Source organism: Phodopus roborovskii, unplaced genomic scaffold (genome assembly GCF_943737965.1).
Source record: "Phodopus roborovskii unplaced genomic scaffold, PHOROB, whole genome shotgun sequence".
NCBI lineage: Eukaryota > Metazoa > Chordata > Mammalia > Rodentia > Cricetidae > Phodopus > Phodopus roborovskii.
This window is the reverse complement of record NW_026125545.1, coordinates 3887514-3906974: the sequence shown is the minus strand read 5'-3', so window position 1 is coordinate 3906974 and position 19461 is coordinate 3887514. Positions and strand designations below refer to the sequence as shown.

General features: G+C 40.6%; 1 protein-coding gene across 1 annotated transcript in view; it reads left to right on the top strand.

Annotated features, from left to right (window-relative positions):
- Ccdc198 (coiled-coil domain containing 198) overlaps window positions 1-18949 on the top strand; it is a 34635-nt gene extending 15686 nt beyond the window's left edge. The window contains exon 6 of the mRNA XM_051177113.1: window positions 18677-18949. Within this exon, the coding sequence (XP_051033070.1) occupies window positions 18677-18909 (233 nt within the window). The 3' untranslated portion in view covers window positions 18910-18949. The remainder of the gene's footprint in view (window positions 1-18676) is intronic.
- Window positions 18950-19461: the final 512 nt, after the last annotated feature.

Genomic DNA, 19461 nt, shown 5'->3' with positions numbered 1-19461 from the left:
ACAGCCCCACATCAGTAGGGCTGACTATATGGAGATGCAGTAATGGCAAATGAGCTCGAAGAAGCAAAATCACCTGCTGAAGGAGATGCTGTCCGCACTCCAAAGAACAAGGGTCTTAATAAATTAACTAAACAAAAGGCAGAATAGCTGAAAATCAGCTTGGGGCACCCATTTAACCTATGCCCCAGTGTCAAACAGAGATAGACTTTGTTGTCAAATAAACAACGTCTGCAACTGGAAAATATATTGACAAAACAACTAAGAAAAAAGGGCTCAGCTAAAGTTAAGCACTCTACATCATCACCTGAAAACAAGCCTAACACAATTACACTGGCAAAAGCTTTGGAGGGGCCCAGGAGGGACTGAAGATGGGTTTTCTATTGCTTCCCTGAGGCTTTTCAGAGAAGCTTCACTCTGTTCCAGCAGCGGTTTGCTGATTGTGCTCTCTCTCTCTCTCTCTCTCTCTCTCTCTCTCTCTCTCTCTCTCTCTCTCTCTATGTCTCTCTATCTCTCTCTATCTCTCTCTCTCTTCCTCCCTCCCTCCTTCTCCCTCCCTCCCTTTCTCATCCCCCCCCCCATCTCTCTCCTAAAGATTGAATCCTAGCTCTTGATCACCATGTGTTCCCTGGAGTGCATAATTGAGTGCCAGGCCAACCTGGACTCCACAGTGAGACTCTATCTCAGGAACAGACAAACCAGGGATGCTGTGATCTGTCCTTGATGCACATTTTCTCATTTAATTCTCACACACCTAGAAGGTGGGAGTTAACACTCACCCCTAATGTAACACAGCTGGAATTCAAGGTCACATGACCTGCCTGCTACCAGATGTTAAGGGTTCATAGCTTTGTCTAGGACAAGAGTGGAAAGTATGCAGGCCTAGAGCTGTGAGCCCTCACCCATTTTTGACAAGACCGAAACTGAAGCAGCTCACAGCTGCTGGCCTTCACATTCTCCTACCCCAGACCTTTGTAGGGTGGGAGCAGAAAGAGGGACCCCAGCTGGAGCCACCTACTGGCCATACAAGGAGGGAGAGCAGTCTCAACAAACAGAGCCTGGGTCAGCAGCAGAATCTCCTGAGGAGTGAGGACTTTCCCAGCTCCCATCCTCATCCTAGATAGAGGTGGTAGGTGAACCCTACATTTTAGTTTTCCACGTGACTCTGAAGATGAGCTGACCTTTGCTGGACTTAATCTTTTTCTTTGCAATGACTTGGTCTGTATGTGAATATGCCTGCCAAAATGCATCTAGAAAATCTAACTTGCTAGAATGAGATAAAAATTCTAATTGTTCACCATTAAAATGAGATCGCAAGTGAGGAAGAGATGCTCCTCCCCCCACCCCTCACCCCTCATGCCTCACCACCTGCAGCAGGCAGGAGAGCTGGCCCTGGGGTCATGAGAGTGGAGCAGCTGCTCCTGCCTCACTAGACACAGCACAATAGAGCTGATCCTTTTGGTGGGTGAGCTGCACCCCCACCAGGGTGTGAGAGCAGGTGAGCTGGTCCCACCTCTCATCTGCCATGAGGTGGTATGGGTGAAGACGAGCCAGCAGTGAGGGTATGAGAGAGGGAAATCTGGCCCCACCCTCCACTGGCTGCTGTATTGTGTGGACTAGCTGGAGCAGTGCTGGGGAGCTCACCCTGATGGTGAGGATTTGGGAGAGCTAGTGGGATAATCAACTCAGTGTTGTTATTAGTGTATTGTTGCTCTTTGACTCTTGCGGGGTGCTGACACCCAGGTCCCAAATCCTGACATGGAGGCTTATTCTTACTTACAAATACCTGGCCTTGGCTTGGTTTGTTTCTAGCCAGCTTTTCTTATCTTAAATTATGCCATCTATCATTTGCTCTGGTCTTTATCTTTTCCTGTTTCTGTATACCTTTCTGAGTAGCTAGGTGGCTGGCCCCTGATGTCCTCCTCTCCTTTTTCTATCTTGCTCCTTCTTCTTCTCCTGGATTTCTCCTTCTATTCATTCTCTCTGCCTGACAGCCCCGCCTGTCCTTTCTCCTGCCTCACTGTTAGCTGTTCTGCTCTTTATTACACCAACAGCTCTTTTAGACAGGCAAAGAATCACAATTTCAGAGTGAAACAATTGCAACATAAAAGAATGCAACACATCTTTGCATCATTAAAACAAATGTTTCACAGGGTAAACAAATGTAACACATCTTAAAATAATATTCTACAACAGAAGAGTTTGTTTTGGTCACAATTCCAAGATATAGTCCATTCTGGAAGGAAAGGTATGGTGGCAGGAGTGAGAAGCTGGTCACATTGTATATGCAGCCAGGAAGCAGGTAAAGATGGATACTGACCCAATAGCTTGCTTTCTTCTCTGTCCTTTCCACCCAGTCTTGAACCCCAGCCTATGGGATGGTACCCCCACATTTAGGGTATGTCTTCCCTCCTCTTCCCTCTGGAAACACACTTGCAGATGCACCCATAGGTGTGTCTCCTAGGTGATTCCAAATCCTATCTAGTTGATAATGAAAATTGTCACAAGAAGTGAAGTATTGTGGTTTAATAAGGATCAGGAGAAACAAATAGGTCGAATAGATGTTTATTCAGGGAAAAATAACTTACAACAGAGACAGATAAACACCAGCAGATAAACACCAAGGATGCTTCCAGATGCTCTTCTGTCCCCATGCAGTAAGCAAAAGAACTTCCTGGGGCACCTTCCTCAGACCTAGTTCCCCCAAGTAAGGTCAGCCCCTGTCCCCACCCCTAATGGGCGTGGTCAGTGCCACAGGTTAGGACAAAGTGAATATCTCACTACAGTGAAGTCTCGCCATACATATCTTTGATGATGGAGAGACAGAGGGTCACCTAAATTTTGCAGTTCTCCTGTTGCAACCATTCTTGTGGTGCGGCTCCATAGGAAGAAACTCCCATGGATAATAATGTGCAGCTCTCAGGTTTAGAATGCGATTTTAATCATAGTATTGAGTTCTTCCTGTATGAATCACAAGAGCTCAGGATTATTCACCTCTGGCTCACATTTAAGGGGGCCAGATCCTGAAAGGACGGGTTCACCCACAAGGTCACAGACAGTGTTCCCAGGATGCCTCACTCTAGAGGCTTCGCACCTGACTGCTCTTGCCGTAGGTCCTAGCTTAGGCTCCTTCTTGCTCATCACAGAGAACCTCTTTGATAGTTTTTCCTGTCTTCTAAAAACATTTCACTTTGCTTTCTCCTGTAAGTGGGATGCAGCCAAGCTCAGAGACAGACCTGCGCACCCTGGTAGTCTTGTTCTGGCAATTCAGGCACCTCTGTTACAGCCTTCACTGATTTAATGGTATGTCCACCATTTCTTACTTCCCTCCAGAAGACAGGATGAGAATTTTAGCCTCTTGTGAGACAGAATTCAAGCTCTATATTCTGCTTCCTCTTTAAAACAAAACCATCTTTAAATTTTTTATTTACATATTCACATGATAAATCACACATATAATCATATAAAATATGTGGTTAAGTACTACGTACATACAGCAAGCATCACTCTTTTTGGTGTACTGATAGGAGATGTCATTCTGTAAATATGTTTCTCTTGTTGGTTAATGAATAAAGCACTGTTAGCCAATAGGGAGGCAAGATAGGTGAACTAGGAGAGGTCGAGGATTCTGGGAAATGTAGGATGGGGTCTTGATGTGATTTCAGGAGTAGAGGACTTATGAGTCTGGTGTTCTCCATAAGATGAGACCATGTAGAAATACATATATTAGTCATTATGGGTTAATAATTTAGACAGAGCTATTCAATAAGAAATGCTAGTAACCGGCCAACAGTTTCATAATTAATAGTGTCTCAGTGTGTTATTTAGGGCTAATGCAGCTGTGGGACAAGGCTGGTAGGAAATTGCTAGTAACAAAATGGTGCCTGCAACATGGGTACTAAGAACTTCCACTTAAAACTTCACAAAAGTGGCCTCCGGGGAGATTCCTGGATCTGCTCAGAGCACACTGGACCCGCTTGTCCCCAAGGGACCACCCTGAGGCCCCACCTGCCTGATCTCTAATCCCCCCCATTTCCGGGCCTCTGCTGGACACCGGGCCTCTGCTGGAGGTGAGTCTGGGACCAGTTCAAGTCAAATCCTGGACACACCTTTCCCTGGGAACTCCCTGGGTTGGCCGCCAATCTCACTCCCCATGTGTCCAGTCCCCATCCAGAGCGCGCCTGGTGCTCTGATCCACAACCCCACCCACCCAAAGCCTGTCCTCCCCCCACCCTGTGCCCTACCTAGCCCACTGCCCCACTGCTCTGGTTAATCACTGGACCAGAGGGCAGGTCCAACAATCCTGCCACCTCCTGGAACTTCCTGGAGCTGCTCTGACATACTAGACCTGCATATCCACAAGGGACCACCCCGAGCCCCCGCCTGCCTAATCTTTGACCCCCATTTCTGGACCTCTGCCAGAAGGAACTTCCTGGATCTGCACTCAGAACACTAGACCGGCCTATCCACGCAGGACCACCCTGAGTCGATGCCGCCTGATCTTTGATGCTATCACCCAGCCTCTGCTGGAGGACTACCCTGAATCCCAGCCTTCCTGATCTTCGGCCCCCCATCGCTGGGCCCCTGCCTGAGGAGAGACTCCTAGATATCTTGAACACCCAGAGCTACAGACATCAAACTCCTGACCCACCTAAGCCCACTGGGCAAGTAGCATGGAGAGAGAGAGACCCACCTGCACCCACTGGAAAAAGCAATGGGAAGACAGCAATACAAGAAAACACCTAACAATAGAAAGACAAGCATGACACCACCAGAATCTAGGGAATCTACACGAACTAGACCTGAACACCCCAAAGCAGATGAAGCAGAAGAGAAAGACTTAAAAAAAATATCTTCATAAAAATAATAGGGGCCCTCAAAGACGATATGAGAAAATATCTTATAGAAATGGAAGAAAAAACAAACAAAAAATTGGAAGAAATAGAGGAAAAGACAACACAAAAAAAATGCAAGAAATGAACAAATCTCTTAAAGAAATTAAGGAAACCCAAGAAAAAACAAACAGTTGAAGAAAACAACTCAAACAGTTCAAGCTTGAAGAAAACACAAACTAAGACAATGCTGGAAAGAGAAACTCTAGGCAAATGATCAGGAACTACAAACACAAGCATAACCAACAGAATACAAGAGATTGAAGAGAGAATCTCAGGCACTGAAGATAAACTAGAGGAAATAGATTCATTGACCAAAGAAAATCTTAAATGCAACAAATCCTTAACACAAAACATCCAGGAAATCTGGGACACTGCGAAAAGGGCAAATTTAAGAATAATAGGCATAGAGGAAGGTGAGGAAGCCCAGCTCAAAGGTGCAGAGAACATATTCAACACAATCATTGAAGAAAACTTTCCCAGTCTGAAAGACATGCCCATGAAAGTACAAGAAGCATACTGAACACCAAATAGACTGGTGTTACCGGCAGGTGTTTCCACTGCTCTGGCCCCACTGCTGTGACATCCCCAAATAACACACAGAGACACTGTATTAGTTACAAAGCTGCTGGCCAGTTACTAGTGTCTTATTGGCTAGCTCTGTCTAAAATATTATCCCATTTCTATTAATCTAAGTATTTCCATGTGGTCTTATCTTATTGGAGAGAGAGAGCCTGGCGTACTACCCTGTAGGTCCTCCATCTTGAATCTCCTCCCTACTACTTCCTCTCTCCTTGTCTCCTAGTCCTGCTTATCTTGCTTTCCTATTGGCCAACAGTGCTTTATTCATTAACTGATACAAAAAACATTTACAGAATGACATCTCCCATCATTTCCTCTTTTCTGTCTAAATGAAATAAGGGTTTTAACCTTAACAGAGAATAATATGTAACAAAACAGTTATCAAATAAGAACCACAGTTAACAATATTTAGTTCAGACGTACAAATTACCAAATATTGTCTATAAATGTTTATTTTCATTTAAATGGACTTGGTTATTAAAAAAATAAAAAAACAATATTTAGTTCATTAACATTTAGCAAAATTTAAAGAAAATATTCTATCATCTATCCTATCTTTGTGAGTCTAAAGTCTTATATGTAACTTATCTTTAATCCTAACTAAGGAAAACTATAACCATAACTATCTGTCTCCAACTCCATCAAAGACCACAGAAGGGTAATATATATAAACTCTAGAAATGGCAGACACAAATCACCTGGTCAGTCACCTGAAGTTCTTCTGTAATGTTCCATCTTCAGCCCATAGGCCATAGTGTCTCTGGCAGACTCCTCAGCAAAGCAGGAAACTTTAAATTGTCCACCTGTATTGGCAGTTTGTCAGTCACTTTTCTTTGTGTCCTGCAGACTGTCTGGCAGACTCTCCCATGAAGCAGGAACCCTGAGCAATGTCCATCATGCATCAGCAGTCACTTTCCTGTGGGTCCTGCATGTCCAGTTTATACAGCATAAAGTCAAACAGTCCAGACAAGAGTAGTATTTGCCCAAATAGCTAGTCTTGCCGTATTGAAAGCAAACTCCATAATGCATTTCTTCAATGTCCATCTTCCTTTCTGATGCAGGTGGTGTTGCCAGGAGCAGTTGTGCCTCATTGTTAAGAAAAACCCTAAACCATTTTAAATGCCATATTCTATAGGCCTTTGAAAGGTTTGAAGAATGCCTATCCATCTCAAATACATCTTGAAAACCTAACTAACTTAACACTGTTTTGACTATTATAGGTAACTATCTATAATCTGTACTTAATTATACATTTTTAGTGAGCTATATAAACACAATACCTAAACAAGAGGAGAAATATACATATCACAAAATTGACCTTAAAATCCATTCCAAAACAAAGTGTTCATATCTATACCATAATCCCCTTTTTACCTTTTGAAAAAAAGATTGGTTGTGGTCATTTACCATTCATAACCAAGCCTAATAAAATGAAAACAAACATTTATAGACAATTTTTGGGAATTTGGGCATCATTCTTTCCAAACTGCCTCATGCTGGTAGGGGGCGCTGTCATGGGGATCCTAAGAAGATGCAGAAATACTGTCTATAGTGGTCTGCAAGGCTGCTTTATCCAAGCTATTTTGAATGTTGGATCACCTGGGATGCTGTTTCAGTGGGTCTAGCTTGACCAAACCATGTTAGTCTGGAGGGAATCCACAGCTTTTTATGTTCTGTGGAAACAAAAATAGAAATCCTTTTCCCCAGTAACCTGTCCTTGCACTTAAATTTTGAAGTCAAAGCATTTGTAAAATATATAAATTGGATTAATCCAGCAGCATTTATTTTAACAGTTGTTGCTATTTCCTCAGCAATCAAACAATACAAAGATAACAGAACAGCATATAGTATCCACACTCTTTTTGTGCTTCCCATCTTTATGTGGCTTTTTTATTACTCTATCTCTTTTATTTTTATTTTTTCAGCTTTTGAGACAGAGTTTCTCTGTGTAACTTTTATCTGTCCTGGAATTAACTCTGTATACCAGGTTTACTTTGAAATCACAGAGATCTGCTTGCCTCTGTCTTCCGAGTGCTGGAATTAAAGGCGAGTGCCACCAATGCGCAGCTACTCTCTGTCTTTTTATTATTCTTTTTTAAACCATTTAATACTGTTTCTTTTTGTCTCCCAAACCTATGTATATTTTAAAGCACACTGTAAACCTTTAGAGGTTTTTCTTCATCTGAATCTGTCTTTACTGTAAGTCTTTATTGTTTTCTGGCCATGAGTCTTTTATCTGGTGAATAACTTTGGTCAAATGAAAACTATAGCTGTGTTAGCCATGGTCTATCGAAGATGGCAATGGGTACTTTTACCACCAGTACTGAGAGCTGTGCTCACTGCCTTGGTCTACGCTGCTATCCAGCAGCATGTTGCCGGCTTGGAGATGTGGTCATTGCCATTGCCAGCTCTCATTCACACAATTAAGTTGTTAGCAGAGCTCTTTAAAAAGCCTTGCGGGTTTTTGCCACTTATGCTGAGTCAGGAAATCTCCCTTAAAGGAGTCGCGCAAATTTCTGCTTCTCTCTAGCAAAACAGAGTACAACCAACAAAAATGCTGCTACCAAGAACCTTGGTTAGCTCTGTTCTTTTGTTTCTAAAACCCCTTTTTTAAGCTTTTGTTAAGTTTTAAGGGAAAGTTCTTATTAGCCATGTTGCTAACACCATTTTGTTAAGAGTTGTTTTTCCTGCCGGTCTTGTCCCAGAGTTGCACCAGCCCCAAATATACACAGATCCGCGGTATTTGATATAATGCTATTGGCCAATTACTAGTGTTTCTTATTGGCTATCTCTGCCTTAAATATTAACCCATTTCTATTAATCTAAGTAATTCCACATGGTCTCATCGTACCGGGCCCAAAACTCTATTCTCTCCAGACACTACATCTTGACTCCTCCCTACAACTTCTGCAATCCACCTTGTCTCCTAGTCCCTCCTATCTTGCTTTCCTATTGGCCAACAGTGCTTTATTCACTAACCAATATGAGAAACATACGAGAAACATATTTACAGAATGACATCTCCCATCAGACTTGACCAAAGGAAAAAGACACCACAAAACATAATAATCAAAACACCTAACATACAGAGTAAAGAAAAAAATATTATGATCAGGAAGGAAAAAGGACAGGTAGCATATAAAGGCAGACCTATCAAAATTACACCTGATTTTTCCATGGAAACTATCAAGGACAGAAGGTACTGGTTAGATATTCTACAAGTATTAAGAGTCCATGGATGCCATCCCAGATGGAGAAAATAAGATAGATAATTACAAAGCCAGATTTTCACAATATGTATCTACAAAACCAACCCTACAGAAAGTACTGGAAGGAAAATTCCAACCTAAGGAAATTAACTACACTCACAAAGACATAGGCAATAGATAAGCCCACTTCACCAGAACCCAAGGGTAAAGCAGGGTAAATATATTCAAAATACCACCAACAACAACAAATCTAAAACAAACAAGCATTAACAATCAATGGTCCTTGCTTGGCCTCAACATTAATGGTCTTAACTCACCTATAAAAAAAGACACAGGCTAACAGAATGAATACAAAGAAAGAGTCCATCCTTCTGCTGCATACAAGAAACACATCTAAACTTCAAAGACAGACATTACCTCAGGGTAAAGGGTTGGGAAAAGATCTTCCAATCAAATGGACCCAAAAAGCAATCAGGTGTAGCTATCCTAATATCTAACAAGTTAGACTTCAAACAAAAATCAATCAAAGGAGATGAAGAAGGTCATTTCCTATTCATCACAGGAGAAATCTGTCAGCACAAAGTCTCAATTCTGAACATCTATGCCCCAAATACAAAGGCACCCACATTCGCAAAAGAAACGCTACTAAAACTCAAAGCTCACATAGAACCTCACACACTCATAGTGTGAGACTTCAACACCCCACTCTCACCACTAGACAGGACCACCAGACAGAAACTTAAAAAAGAAACAAAAGAACTAACAGAAGTTATGTGTCAATTGGGTTTAACAGACATCTATAGAACATTCCATTCAAACACAAAAGAATATACATTCTTCTCAGCTCCACATGGAACTTTCTGTAAAAATCGACCACATACTAGGCAACATAACAAACCTTAACAGATACAAAAAAATTGGAATTGTTCCCTGTATCTTATCACACCACCATGTTTTAAAGTTGGAATTCAATAACAAAAATTTCAGAAACACTACAAACACATGAAAACTGTACAATGCGCAACTGCACCATACCTAGGTCAAAGAAGAAATAAAGAAACTAAGGACTTCTTAGAATTGAACTAATGAAGGCACACCATACCCTAATTTATGGGACACCTTGAAAGCAGTGCTATGAGGGAATTTCATTGCACTAAGTGCCTATATGAAGAAAACAAAGAATAGTCACTTTAGAGAATTAAAACCACAACTGAAAGCCTTAGAACAAAAAGAAACAAACTCACCCGGGAGGAGGAGACACCAGGAAATAGTCAATTTGAGGGCTGAAATCAATAAACTAGAAACCAGGAAAACAATACAAAAAAAAAATCAATGCAACAAAGAGTTGTCTTTTCAAGAAAATCAACAAGATAGACAAACCTTTATCCAAACTAACGAAAAAGCAGAGAGAGAGAGACCATACAAATTAACAAAATCAGAAATGAAAAGGGGGACATAACAACAGACACAGAGGAAAAACAGACAATTTTCAGGTCATACTTTGAAAACCTATACTCCACAAAATTTGAAAATTCAAAGGAAATGAAAAAATTTCTGGATAACTATTACTTACCAAAATTAAATCAAGAACAGATAACCAACTTAAATACACCTATAACCCCTAATGAAATAGAAGTAGTCATCAAAAGCCTCCCATCTAAAAAAAGCCCAGGGACAGATGGCTTCACTGCAGAATTCTACCAGAAATTCAAGGAAGAGCTAATAGCAATACTCCTCAAATTGTTCCACACAATAGAAACAGAAGGTTCATTACCAAACTCTTTTTATGAAGCCACAATTACCTTGGTACTCAAGCCACACAAAGACACAACTAAGAAAGAGAACTACAGACCAATATCCCTCATGAACACTGATGCAAAAATAATCAATAAAATGCTGGCAAATCGAATCCAAGAACACATCAGAGAAACCATGTACTATGACCAAGTAGGCTTCATCCCTGGGTTGCAGGGATGGTTCAACATACAAAAATCTATCAATGTGATCTATCATATAAACAAAATGAAAAAGAAAAACCACATGGTCATCTCACTAGATGCTGAAAAAGCCTTCAACAAAATTCAACACCCTTTCATGATAAAGGTCTTGGAGAGATCAGGGATAACAGGAACATACCTAAACATAATAAAAACAATATACAGTAAACCAACAGCCAACATCAAACTGAATGGAGAGGAGCTTAAGGCGATTCCTCTAAAATTGGGAACAAGACAAGGCTGCTCTCTCTCTCCATATCTGTTCAATATTGTACTTGAAGTTCTAGGTAGAGCTATAAGACAACAAAAGGAGATCAAGGGGATACAAATTGGAAAGGAGGAAGTCATATACTGTCACTATTTGCAGATGATATGGTAGTTTACATAAGCGACCCAAAAAAACTCTACCAGGGAACTCCTACAGCTAATAAACAACTTCAACAAAATAGCAGGATACAAGATAAACTCAAAAAATAATCAGTAGCCCTACTTTATTCAGAGGACAAAGGGGCTGAGAAAGAAATCAGAGAAACATCTCCCTTTACAATAGCCACCAAAAAAAAATTATCTTGAGGTAACGGTTACCAAACAAGTGAAAGACCTATATAGCAAGAACTTTGTGTTTTTAAAAAAAGAAATTAAAGAAGATACCAGAAAATGGAAAGATTCCCCCATGCTCTTGGATAGGTAGGATAAACATAGTAAAAATGGCAATCTTGCCCAAAGCAATCTACAGATTCAATGCAATCCCCATTAAAATCCCAGCACAATTCTTCACTGACCTTGACAGGATAATAATCAACTATATATGGAAAAGCAAAAGACCCATGATAGACAGAACAACCCTGTACAATAAAGGAACTTCAGGAGGCATCACCACCCCTGATTTTAAGCTCTACTATAGAGATATAGTCCTGAAAACAGCTTGGTATTGGCACAAAAATAGACAGGTAGACCAATGGAATCTAATCAAAAATCGTGATATTAACCCACACACCTACGAACACCTGATTTTTGACAAAACAGCTAAAGGTATACAATGGGAGGAGGAAAGCATCTTTAAAAAATTGTGCTGATACAATTGGATGATGGTGTGTAGAAGACTGCAGATAGACCCATGTCTATCGCCATGCACAAAACTCAAGTCCAAATGGATAAAATAACTCAACATAAATCCAGCCACAATGAACCTCTTAGAAGAGAAAGTGGGAGGTACCCTTGAACAAATTGGCATAGGAGACTGCTTCCTGAACATAACCCCAGTACCACAGACACTGAGATCAACAATAAATAAATGGGACCTCCTCAAACTGAGAAGCTTCTGTAAAGCAAAGGACACAGTTGACAAGACAAAACAGCAGCCCACAGAGTGGGAAAAGATCTTCACCAAAACCACATCTGACATAGGGCTGATCTCCAAAATATACAAAGAACACAAGAAACTAGTCACCAAAACACCAAATAACCCTATTTTAAAATGGGGTACAGAACTGAAGAGAGAATTCTCAATGGAGGAAATCAAAAAGGCTGAAAGATACCTAAGAAAGTGCACAACATCCTTAGCTATCAGGAAATGCAAAGCAAAACAACTCTGAGATACCATCTTACTCCTGCCAGAATGGCTAAAATTAGAAATACCAATGACAACTTATGCTTGAGAGGATGTGGAGAAAGAGGAACACTCCTCCATTGCTGGTGGGAATGCAAACTTGTACAGCCATTTTGGAGATCAGTATGGCGGTTCCTCAGGAAAATGGGAATCTGTTTACCACAAGACCAGGCAATCCACTCTTAGGCATATACCCAAATGATCCAAATCCATACACCCAAATCATCTGTTAACTATGTTTGTAGCAGCATTATTTGTAATAGCAAGAACCTGGAAGTAACCTAGATGCCCCTCAACTGAAAAATGGATAAAGAAGATGTGGCACATTTACACAATGGAATACTACTCTGCGGGAAAAAAAAACAATGGAATCTTGAAATTCGCAGGCAAATGGATGGAACTTGAAGCAACTATCCTGAATAAGGTAACCCAGCCACAAAAAGAGGAACATGGTATGTACTCACTCATATATGTATTTCAAACAATGAGCAAAGGATCACCAGCCTATAATTCACACCGCCAGGGAAACTAGAATACAAGGAGGAATCTAATATTCATCAAGGCCCCTCACAGAAAGGGAAAGGGACAAGATTTCCTGAGCATATTAGGAGTGGGGAGCAGGGGGGGGGGCGGGACAGTGAGTGGAGAGGGAGCTAGGAGAAAGAAAAGGGGAGTAGAGGAAAGCACGTAGGACTAGGAAGATTGAGTCAGGGTTGGAATAGATGAGAGAGAGAGAAAGAGAGAGAGAGAGAGAGAGAGAGAGTATAAAAGAGGCAGCCATTATAGGTTTGAAGAGAAAAATGACTCTAGAGAAATGTCCAGAGACCTACAAGACTGACTCCAACTAACAATTTGAGAAACAGTGGAATGGCTACCATAAATGCCCTTTCCTGATAATGAGATTGATGACTAACTTATCCACTATCATAGAGTCCTCATCTAGTAGCTGATGGGAAAGGAAGCAGACACCCACAACTAAACACTGAGCCGAACTGGAATCCAGATGCAGAGAGAGAGGACAAGACCAGGCTACAGAAACCCACAGAGACAGCTGACCTGAACAAGAAGGAACTATTGGGCCCCCAGACTGATAGCTGGAAATCCAGGATTGGATCTACTCAGACTGCCTGAACATGGGTCTCACAAGGCCTGAGCTGTCTAAGGGACCTCTGACAGTGAAACCAGGATGTATCCCTGGTGCACAAAAGGACTTTGGGAGCACATTTCCCATGAAGGGATACTCCATTTGCCTAGAGGCAAGAGGGAGGGCCTAGTCCCTACTCCAAATGACTTGACAGATTTCGATGACTCCGACTGGATGGCATCACCCTACATGTGGAGTAGTGGGGATGGGAAGGGAGTGTGGTGGGGGGGAAGGGAGGGAAAAAGGTAGGAGGGAGGGAGGGAAGAAGGGAGGAAAAGAGGGAGGGGGGACTGGGATTGATATGTAAAATAAGAAAATTTTTTTTAAAAATTTGACAAAAGCTTAAAAAGAGATTTTAGAAACAAAAGAACAGAGACAAGCAAGGCTTCTTGGTAGCAGCATTTTTCTCAGGTGGGCTCTGTTTTGCTAGAGACAAACAGAGACTCAGCAGCTCCTTTAAGGGAGTCTTCCTGACTCAGCATAAGCAGAAAAAACTGCAGGGTACTTTTAAGAGGTCCTGCTAACAATTGAATGGTGTGGAGGAGCAGCTGGCAATGGCAGTAACCACATCTCCAAGCCAGCAGCATGCTGCTTGATGGCAGTGTAGACCAAGGCGGTGAGCACAGCTCTCAGTGCTGGTAGTAAAGGTACCCTGCCATATTGAAAAGCCAGTGGCAAAAAAAAAAAAGGAAAAGATTGAGATACACAGTAAAGACAGATTCAGGTGAAGTAAAACATAAAAGGCTTTTACAAAATGTTTAAAATATACATAGGCTTGGAAGAGAAAAAGAAACATGATAAAGTGTTTAAAAAAAATAAGAAAGAAAGAAAGGAAGGAAGGAAGGAAGAAAGGAAGAAAGAAAGAAAGAAAGAAATAGGATAGCTGGAGGCTAGGCAAATTGATCTCTGTGATTTCAAGGCCAGCCTAGTGTACAGAGTGAGTTCAAGGGCAGCCAAAGTTATACAGAGAAATCCTGTCTCAAAAAAGAAAAAAAATAAAAGTAATAAAAAACAATCATGTAAAGATGAAAAATACACAGATATTCTGGATACTGTATGCTATTGTGTTGTCTTTGAATTATTTGACTACTGAGGAAACAGCAACAACTGCTAAAAGAAATGCTGCTAGATTAATCCAATTTATATATTTTTAAAATGCCTTGACTTCAAAATTTAAATATAAGGATATGTTACTTTGGAAAAGTGATTTTATTTATGTTTCCACATAAAATAATAAGCTATGGATTCCTTCCAGACTAATATGGTTTAATGAAGTAAAATCCCCTAAAGCAATGTTCCAGGTGATTCAACATTCAAAACAGCTGGGACAAGACAGCCTTGCAGATCACTACAGCCAGGGTTTCTGGGTCTTCTTAGGATCCCCAAGATAGCACCCCCTAACAACAGAAAGCAGTTTGGAAAGAATGATGCCCAAATTCCCAAATATTGTTTATAAATATTTGTTTTCATGTAAATGGGGTTGGTTATAAATGGTTAATGATTACAGTCAGTCTCCTTCTAAAGAAAAAAAAAGAGAAATTATATAAACATCTAGGCCCCATAGGAAAGTGACTGATGAAACAAGATGGATAGTGCTGCTAGGTTCCTGCTTCATGGAAGAGTCTGCCAGACATTTTGCAGAACAAAGAGAAAACTGACTGACAAACTGCCAAACAATTTAAATTTTCCTGCTTTGCTGAGGAGTCTGCCAGACACACTATGGTCTATGGGCTGAAGATAGAACATTACAGAAGAACTTTGGGTGATAGATCAGGGAGCAAATTGTCTTTGTCAATTCTAGAGTTTATATATTATCTCTTCTGTGGTTTTTTTTATGGAGTTGAAGACAGATAGTCATGGTTATAGTTGTCCTTAGTTATGATAAAAGATAAGTTATATATGACTTTAGACTCACAAAGATAGATAAAATATTTCCTTTAAATCTAGCTAAATATTAGACTAAATATTCTATTACTTGATAACTGTTTTGTTATATATTTTACTATGTTAAAGTTAAAACCCTTCTTTTTATTCAGACAAAAAAGAGGAGATGATGGGAGATGCCATTCTGAAAATGTTTCTCTTATTGGTTAATGAATAAAGCACTGTTGGCCAATAGGGAAGCAAGATATGTGGGACTAAGAGAGATGGAGGATTCTGGGAAACATAGGACGGGGTCTCGATGTGATCTCGGGAGGAAAGGATGTGTGAGTCTGGAGGTCTCGGTAAGATAAGACCATGTAGAAATACATATACTAGTAATTATGGGCTAATATTTAAGACAGGGCTAGCCAATAAGAAGCTCTAACCATTGGCCAATAGCTTTATAACTAATAGAGTCTCTATGTGTTACTTTGGGACTGACAAGCTCTGGGACCAGGCTGGCAGCAAACTGCTTGTGTACAAGTCTATGAGTTTTACTAAGTTCATGTATCCCCTACCCTTTCCAGAGGCATGATTTGTATACAGTTGGAGGAGAGGCACAGAAATTGAGATCAAAGTTCTTCAGTGAGCCCAACAGTGCTCTCACTCCTGAAAGAAGGCACATATTTCTATTCCTAGAGCAGGGTCTGACAAACATGGCCTTTCAACCAGATTTTTCTGTACCATTTTATTTTTAAAGAGAAAATATAAGTACATTTATTGCTTCACTACTGTGACCCTGTCTTTCTAGATTTGTAGAGTAAATGGTACCAGTCAATATAGGATTCATATAAATTTAATGTCATTTGTATTTTTTTAAAAAAGCACATATAAGAACCAGAGAGACTGATGCATTGGGAAAGTGTTTGCCCCATGAGCTTGAGGACCTGAGTTTGGATCTTTAGTCATGACAGTATGCACCTGTAATCCCATTTTTAGAGAGGCAAAGATGGGAGGGAACCCTTGAGGCTTGCTAGACAACCAAGCTAGCCAACTCAGTGATCCCTGGGTCAGTAAGAGGCCCTGTCTTCACCAAATAGGGTGGAGAGCAATTGAAGTGACACTTGTCCTAAACCTCTGGCTTCCATGTGCAGTGCACGCGCGCGCACACACACACACACACACACACACACACACACACACACAGTGAGGTCAAACAAATATACAGGAATGTGGACAAAACTGAAGGAAAAATTGGAACTGATGTCTATCAGTTACTTGTCTTGCTGAAGCAACAACGCACCTGAGAGAAGCAACTTCAGGGAGGAGGGTTTGTTCTGACTCATGGTTTCAGTGACATCCAGCAGGGAAAGTGCACTGTCAGGAGAAGTAGAGGGCAATAAATGCTTATAGTCAGCTCACTTTTTAACTCTTGTATTTGGTCCAAGACCCCAGTCTGTGGGATGGTACTGTTAGGAATAATGCTTGCTCATGGGGAATCTGAATCAGGCACCAAATGTCAAGATAATACAAGAGGGGAACCTTGACAGATTCCACAGCAGGCAAGGTTGACAGAGACAATGGAACAAACATGCCAGGCAGAAAAACTTAATGAGAAATTTTTTTAGAAAGGGAAGGGGGAAGGAAAGAGAAAAGAGGTAAAGAGACACAGAGACAGAGGACAGAAAAGTCCTGTCTGCCCCAGGAGAATTCTGGAAAGAAAGAGTGAAAGAGAGAATAAGTGGGTGGAGGTCTTTTTTTTTTTAAGGAGTCCTTTGCACCTGTGTGCAGACTAGTACTCATGGAACCCTGGGCTGACCAGCGTACTGCCTGAGTGCAGTCTGCCAAGTGACAGGGACAGGCCAGAATAATGCCTGAATCCTTACTGGTACCACACTCAGATAGGTAGGTCTTCCTATCTTAATTAGAGGACAGTCCCTACTGGGCTTGCTTATAGGCTTGTCTCCTAGTGCTTTTAGAACCAGTCATGATAACAGCTATCATTACCAATCACAATGTCTTATAATAAAACCACCATATATTTCAGAAATTTGTCATTTCAATGTCAACGTCATACTTATAACCTTAAATATCCACCTATACTATTTAATTACTAAATCACTAGTTGCTGAAACTATATAGTTTTGTCTTTGTACCACTGTGATGTTATAGTTATACACAGTAGTGATAGATTTTTCTAAACCCTGTACTATAAAATATACCACATGTCAACCATTCTTCATGCTGATTGCTGTACCATTTAAATCACTCATTCCCTCCACACAGACCAGTATATATTGCCTTCTGCCTAAAAAACGTTTTTTTAAAAAAAAAAAAATCTTAATCCTGGAGCTTTATATACACTGGCCTCTATCAACTCCACTCACCCCAAATCCATTTGGGTTTCTAAAGGTCATGATTTTGTTTTTATTTTTATTGTTTTCAAGTATGTAAACCATAGACCATCAAACATCTCACGAAAACATACCTCAGATGTCCTCAAGATTCACTGCTATGTACCCCCAACTGTGTTCATGACACCCTATTAGTGACATAGGTCTCTACCTCTTGACCTCTAGGATCACAGGCATTTGCCACCAGACCATTTTTTGTGCAGTCTATGTGGTGTATGCTAATCAAGCACTCTATCAACTGAGCTAAACCCTTTCCCCTAACTTTTAGATGATTCTGATGAAAGCAATATTGTGGCAAAATGTTGTGGATGAGTTGGGGATCTAGGTTTGTCTTAATAGACTTGTTACTTTTAGATGATTAAAGAAAAATTAAATAACAGCCAAAAATTAATTTTTACAGAGATAATAGTCAATGTGTGTGTGTGTGTTGTTGTTGTTGTTGTTGTTAAAAACAATGAATAATCTCAATGTTGCACAAAGAAAAGCCAGAACAAAGCAAAAGGAGCAAGGCAATTCTTTTTGCAAAAAGGGTGTGCCATAATCCAAACTGGGCCACCAAGCACAGAAGAGCTCATGGTTTTTAGTCTAACACAGGTAGTGACTGTGTCTTTTACCATTGGCTGGGATCCAACTTCACAATCTTTGGAAATTGGCTAATTTTGAAAGAATTATACAAAGAGAATGAAGGGGAGTTAAGAAAGGATAGGGCATTTAAGTCACTTAAATCCAAGAATAGAAAAGGATCTTTGTATAAACAACAGTTTTACCAGGTGTGTGCATAATAGAGTTAGGGGAGACAAAAAGATTTTCATTCCATGTGGCAAACAACATTTTTATAGTGTTTACAGAAAAGACTAATATTTCATTTTTCTTCCAGTATTAACCTTACCTGGGTTATTCTATGATGATAAGAGCATTTTAAATAGTCAATCTTAAGGAAACAGTAAAAGAACTTTTGCTCATTTGCAGGAAATCCACAGGATGAAGAATTCTTGGAATATCACGCAGGGAATGACTATTGTGTCCGGAAAACTGGTAAAATGGAAGCATGGCTCCGTGAACAAGAAGGCCAAGGACAGCTTTTCTGGGACAGCTCCAGCTCTGACTCAGACGAGCTTAGAGATCAGAAGAGACCACGAGCACTGGTGAGGACCAGGACAGAGAGGATCCCACTTTATGATGCGTTTTATGACAGAGAATGAGAAATCTACACACTACCCCAGACAGTGAGGACACTGAATGATTTGTTTTCATCAAAATCAATCCTATTTGCATACGAACCACTCTAAGGGAAGTAACTTACTTGGTTCAAAGAAAGTCATCTGGAGTCTTGTGGTTAATAGGTTTGTCATGCATTCTACAAGTCTATGCCTTAAAACTAAGGGGCTGAAAACAAAGGCCTTTTGATTGTCTTACTTTTCTGTGGGTAGCTGGGCTGGGCTCAATGAGGTTGTTCTGTTGGTCTCTTCATATAACTTATGTAATTTGATATCAGATAGAGCCTGAGCTAGAACATAAGACAACTGAAATTTGATCACTTTCCACACATTCTGAATCTCTTTACACAGTCTGTGCAACAAGGAAGTAATCTTTCCTTTAAACCAGTTCAATGCTTCTAATAATCGAATATTCTAACTGAAGGAAGCTGGAGGACAAATTGGCAAGCATCCAGTCATTGAACCCATCCTACGCCACTTCCACCATATCCTATCAGTTAATGCAAGACGTAGGTCAAATGCTAGCAAATAAAAAGA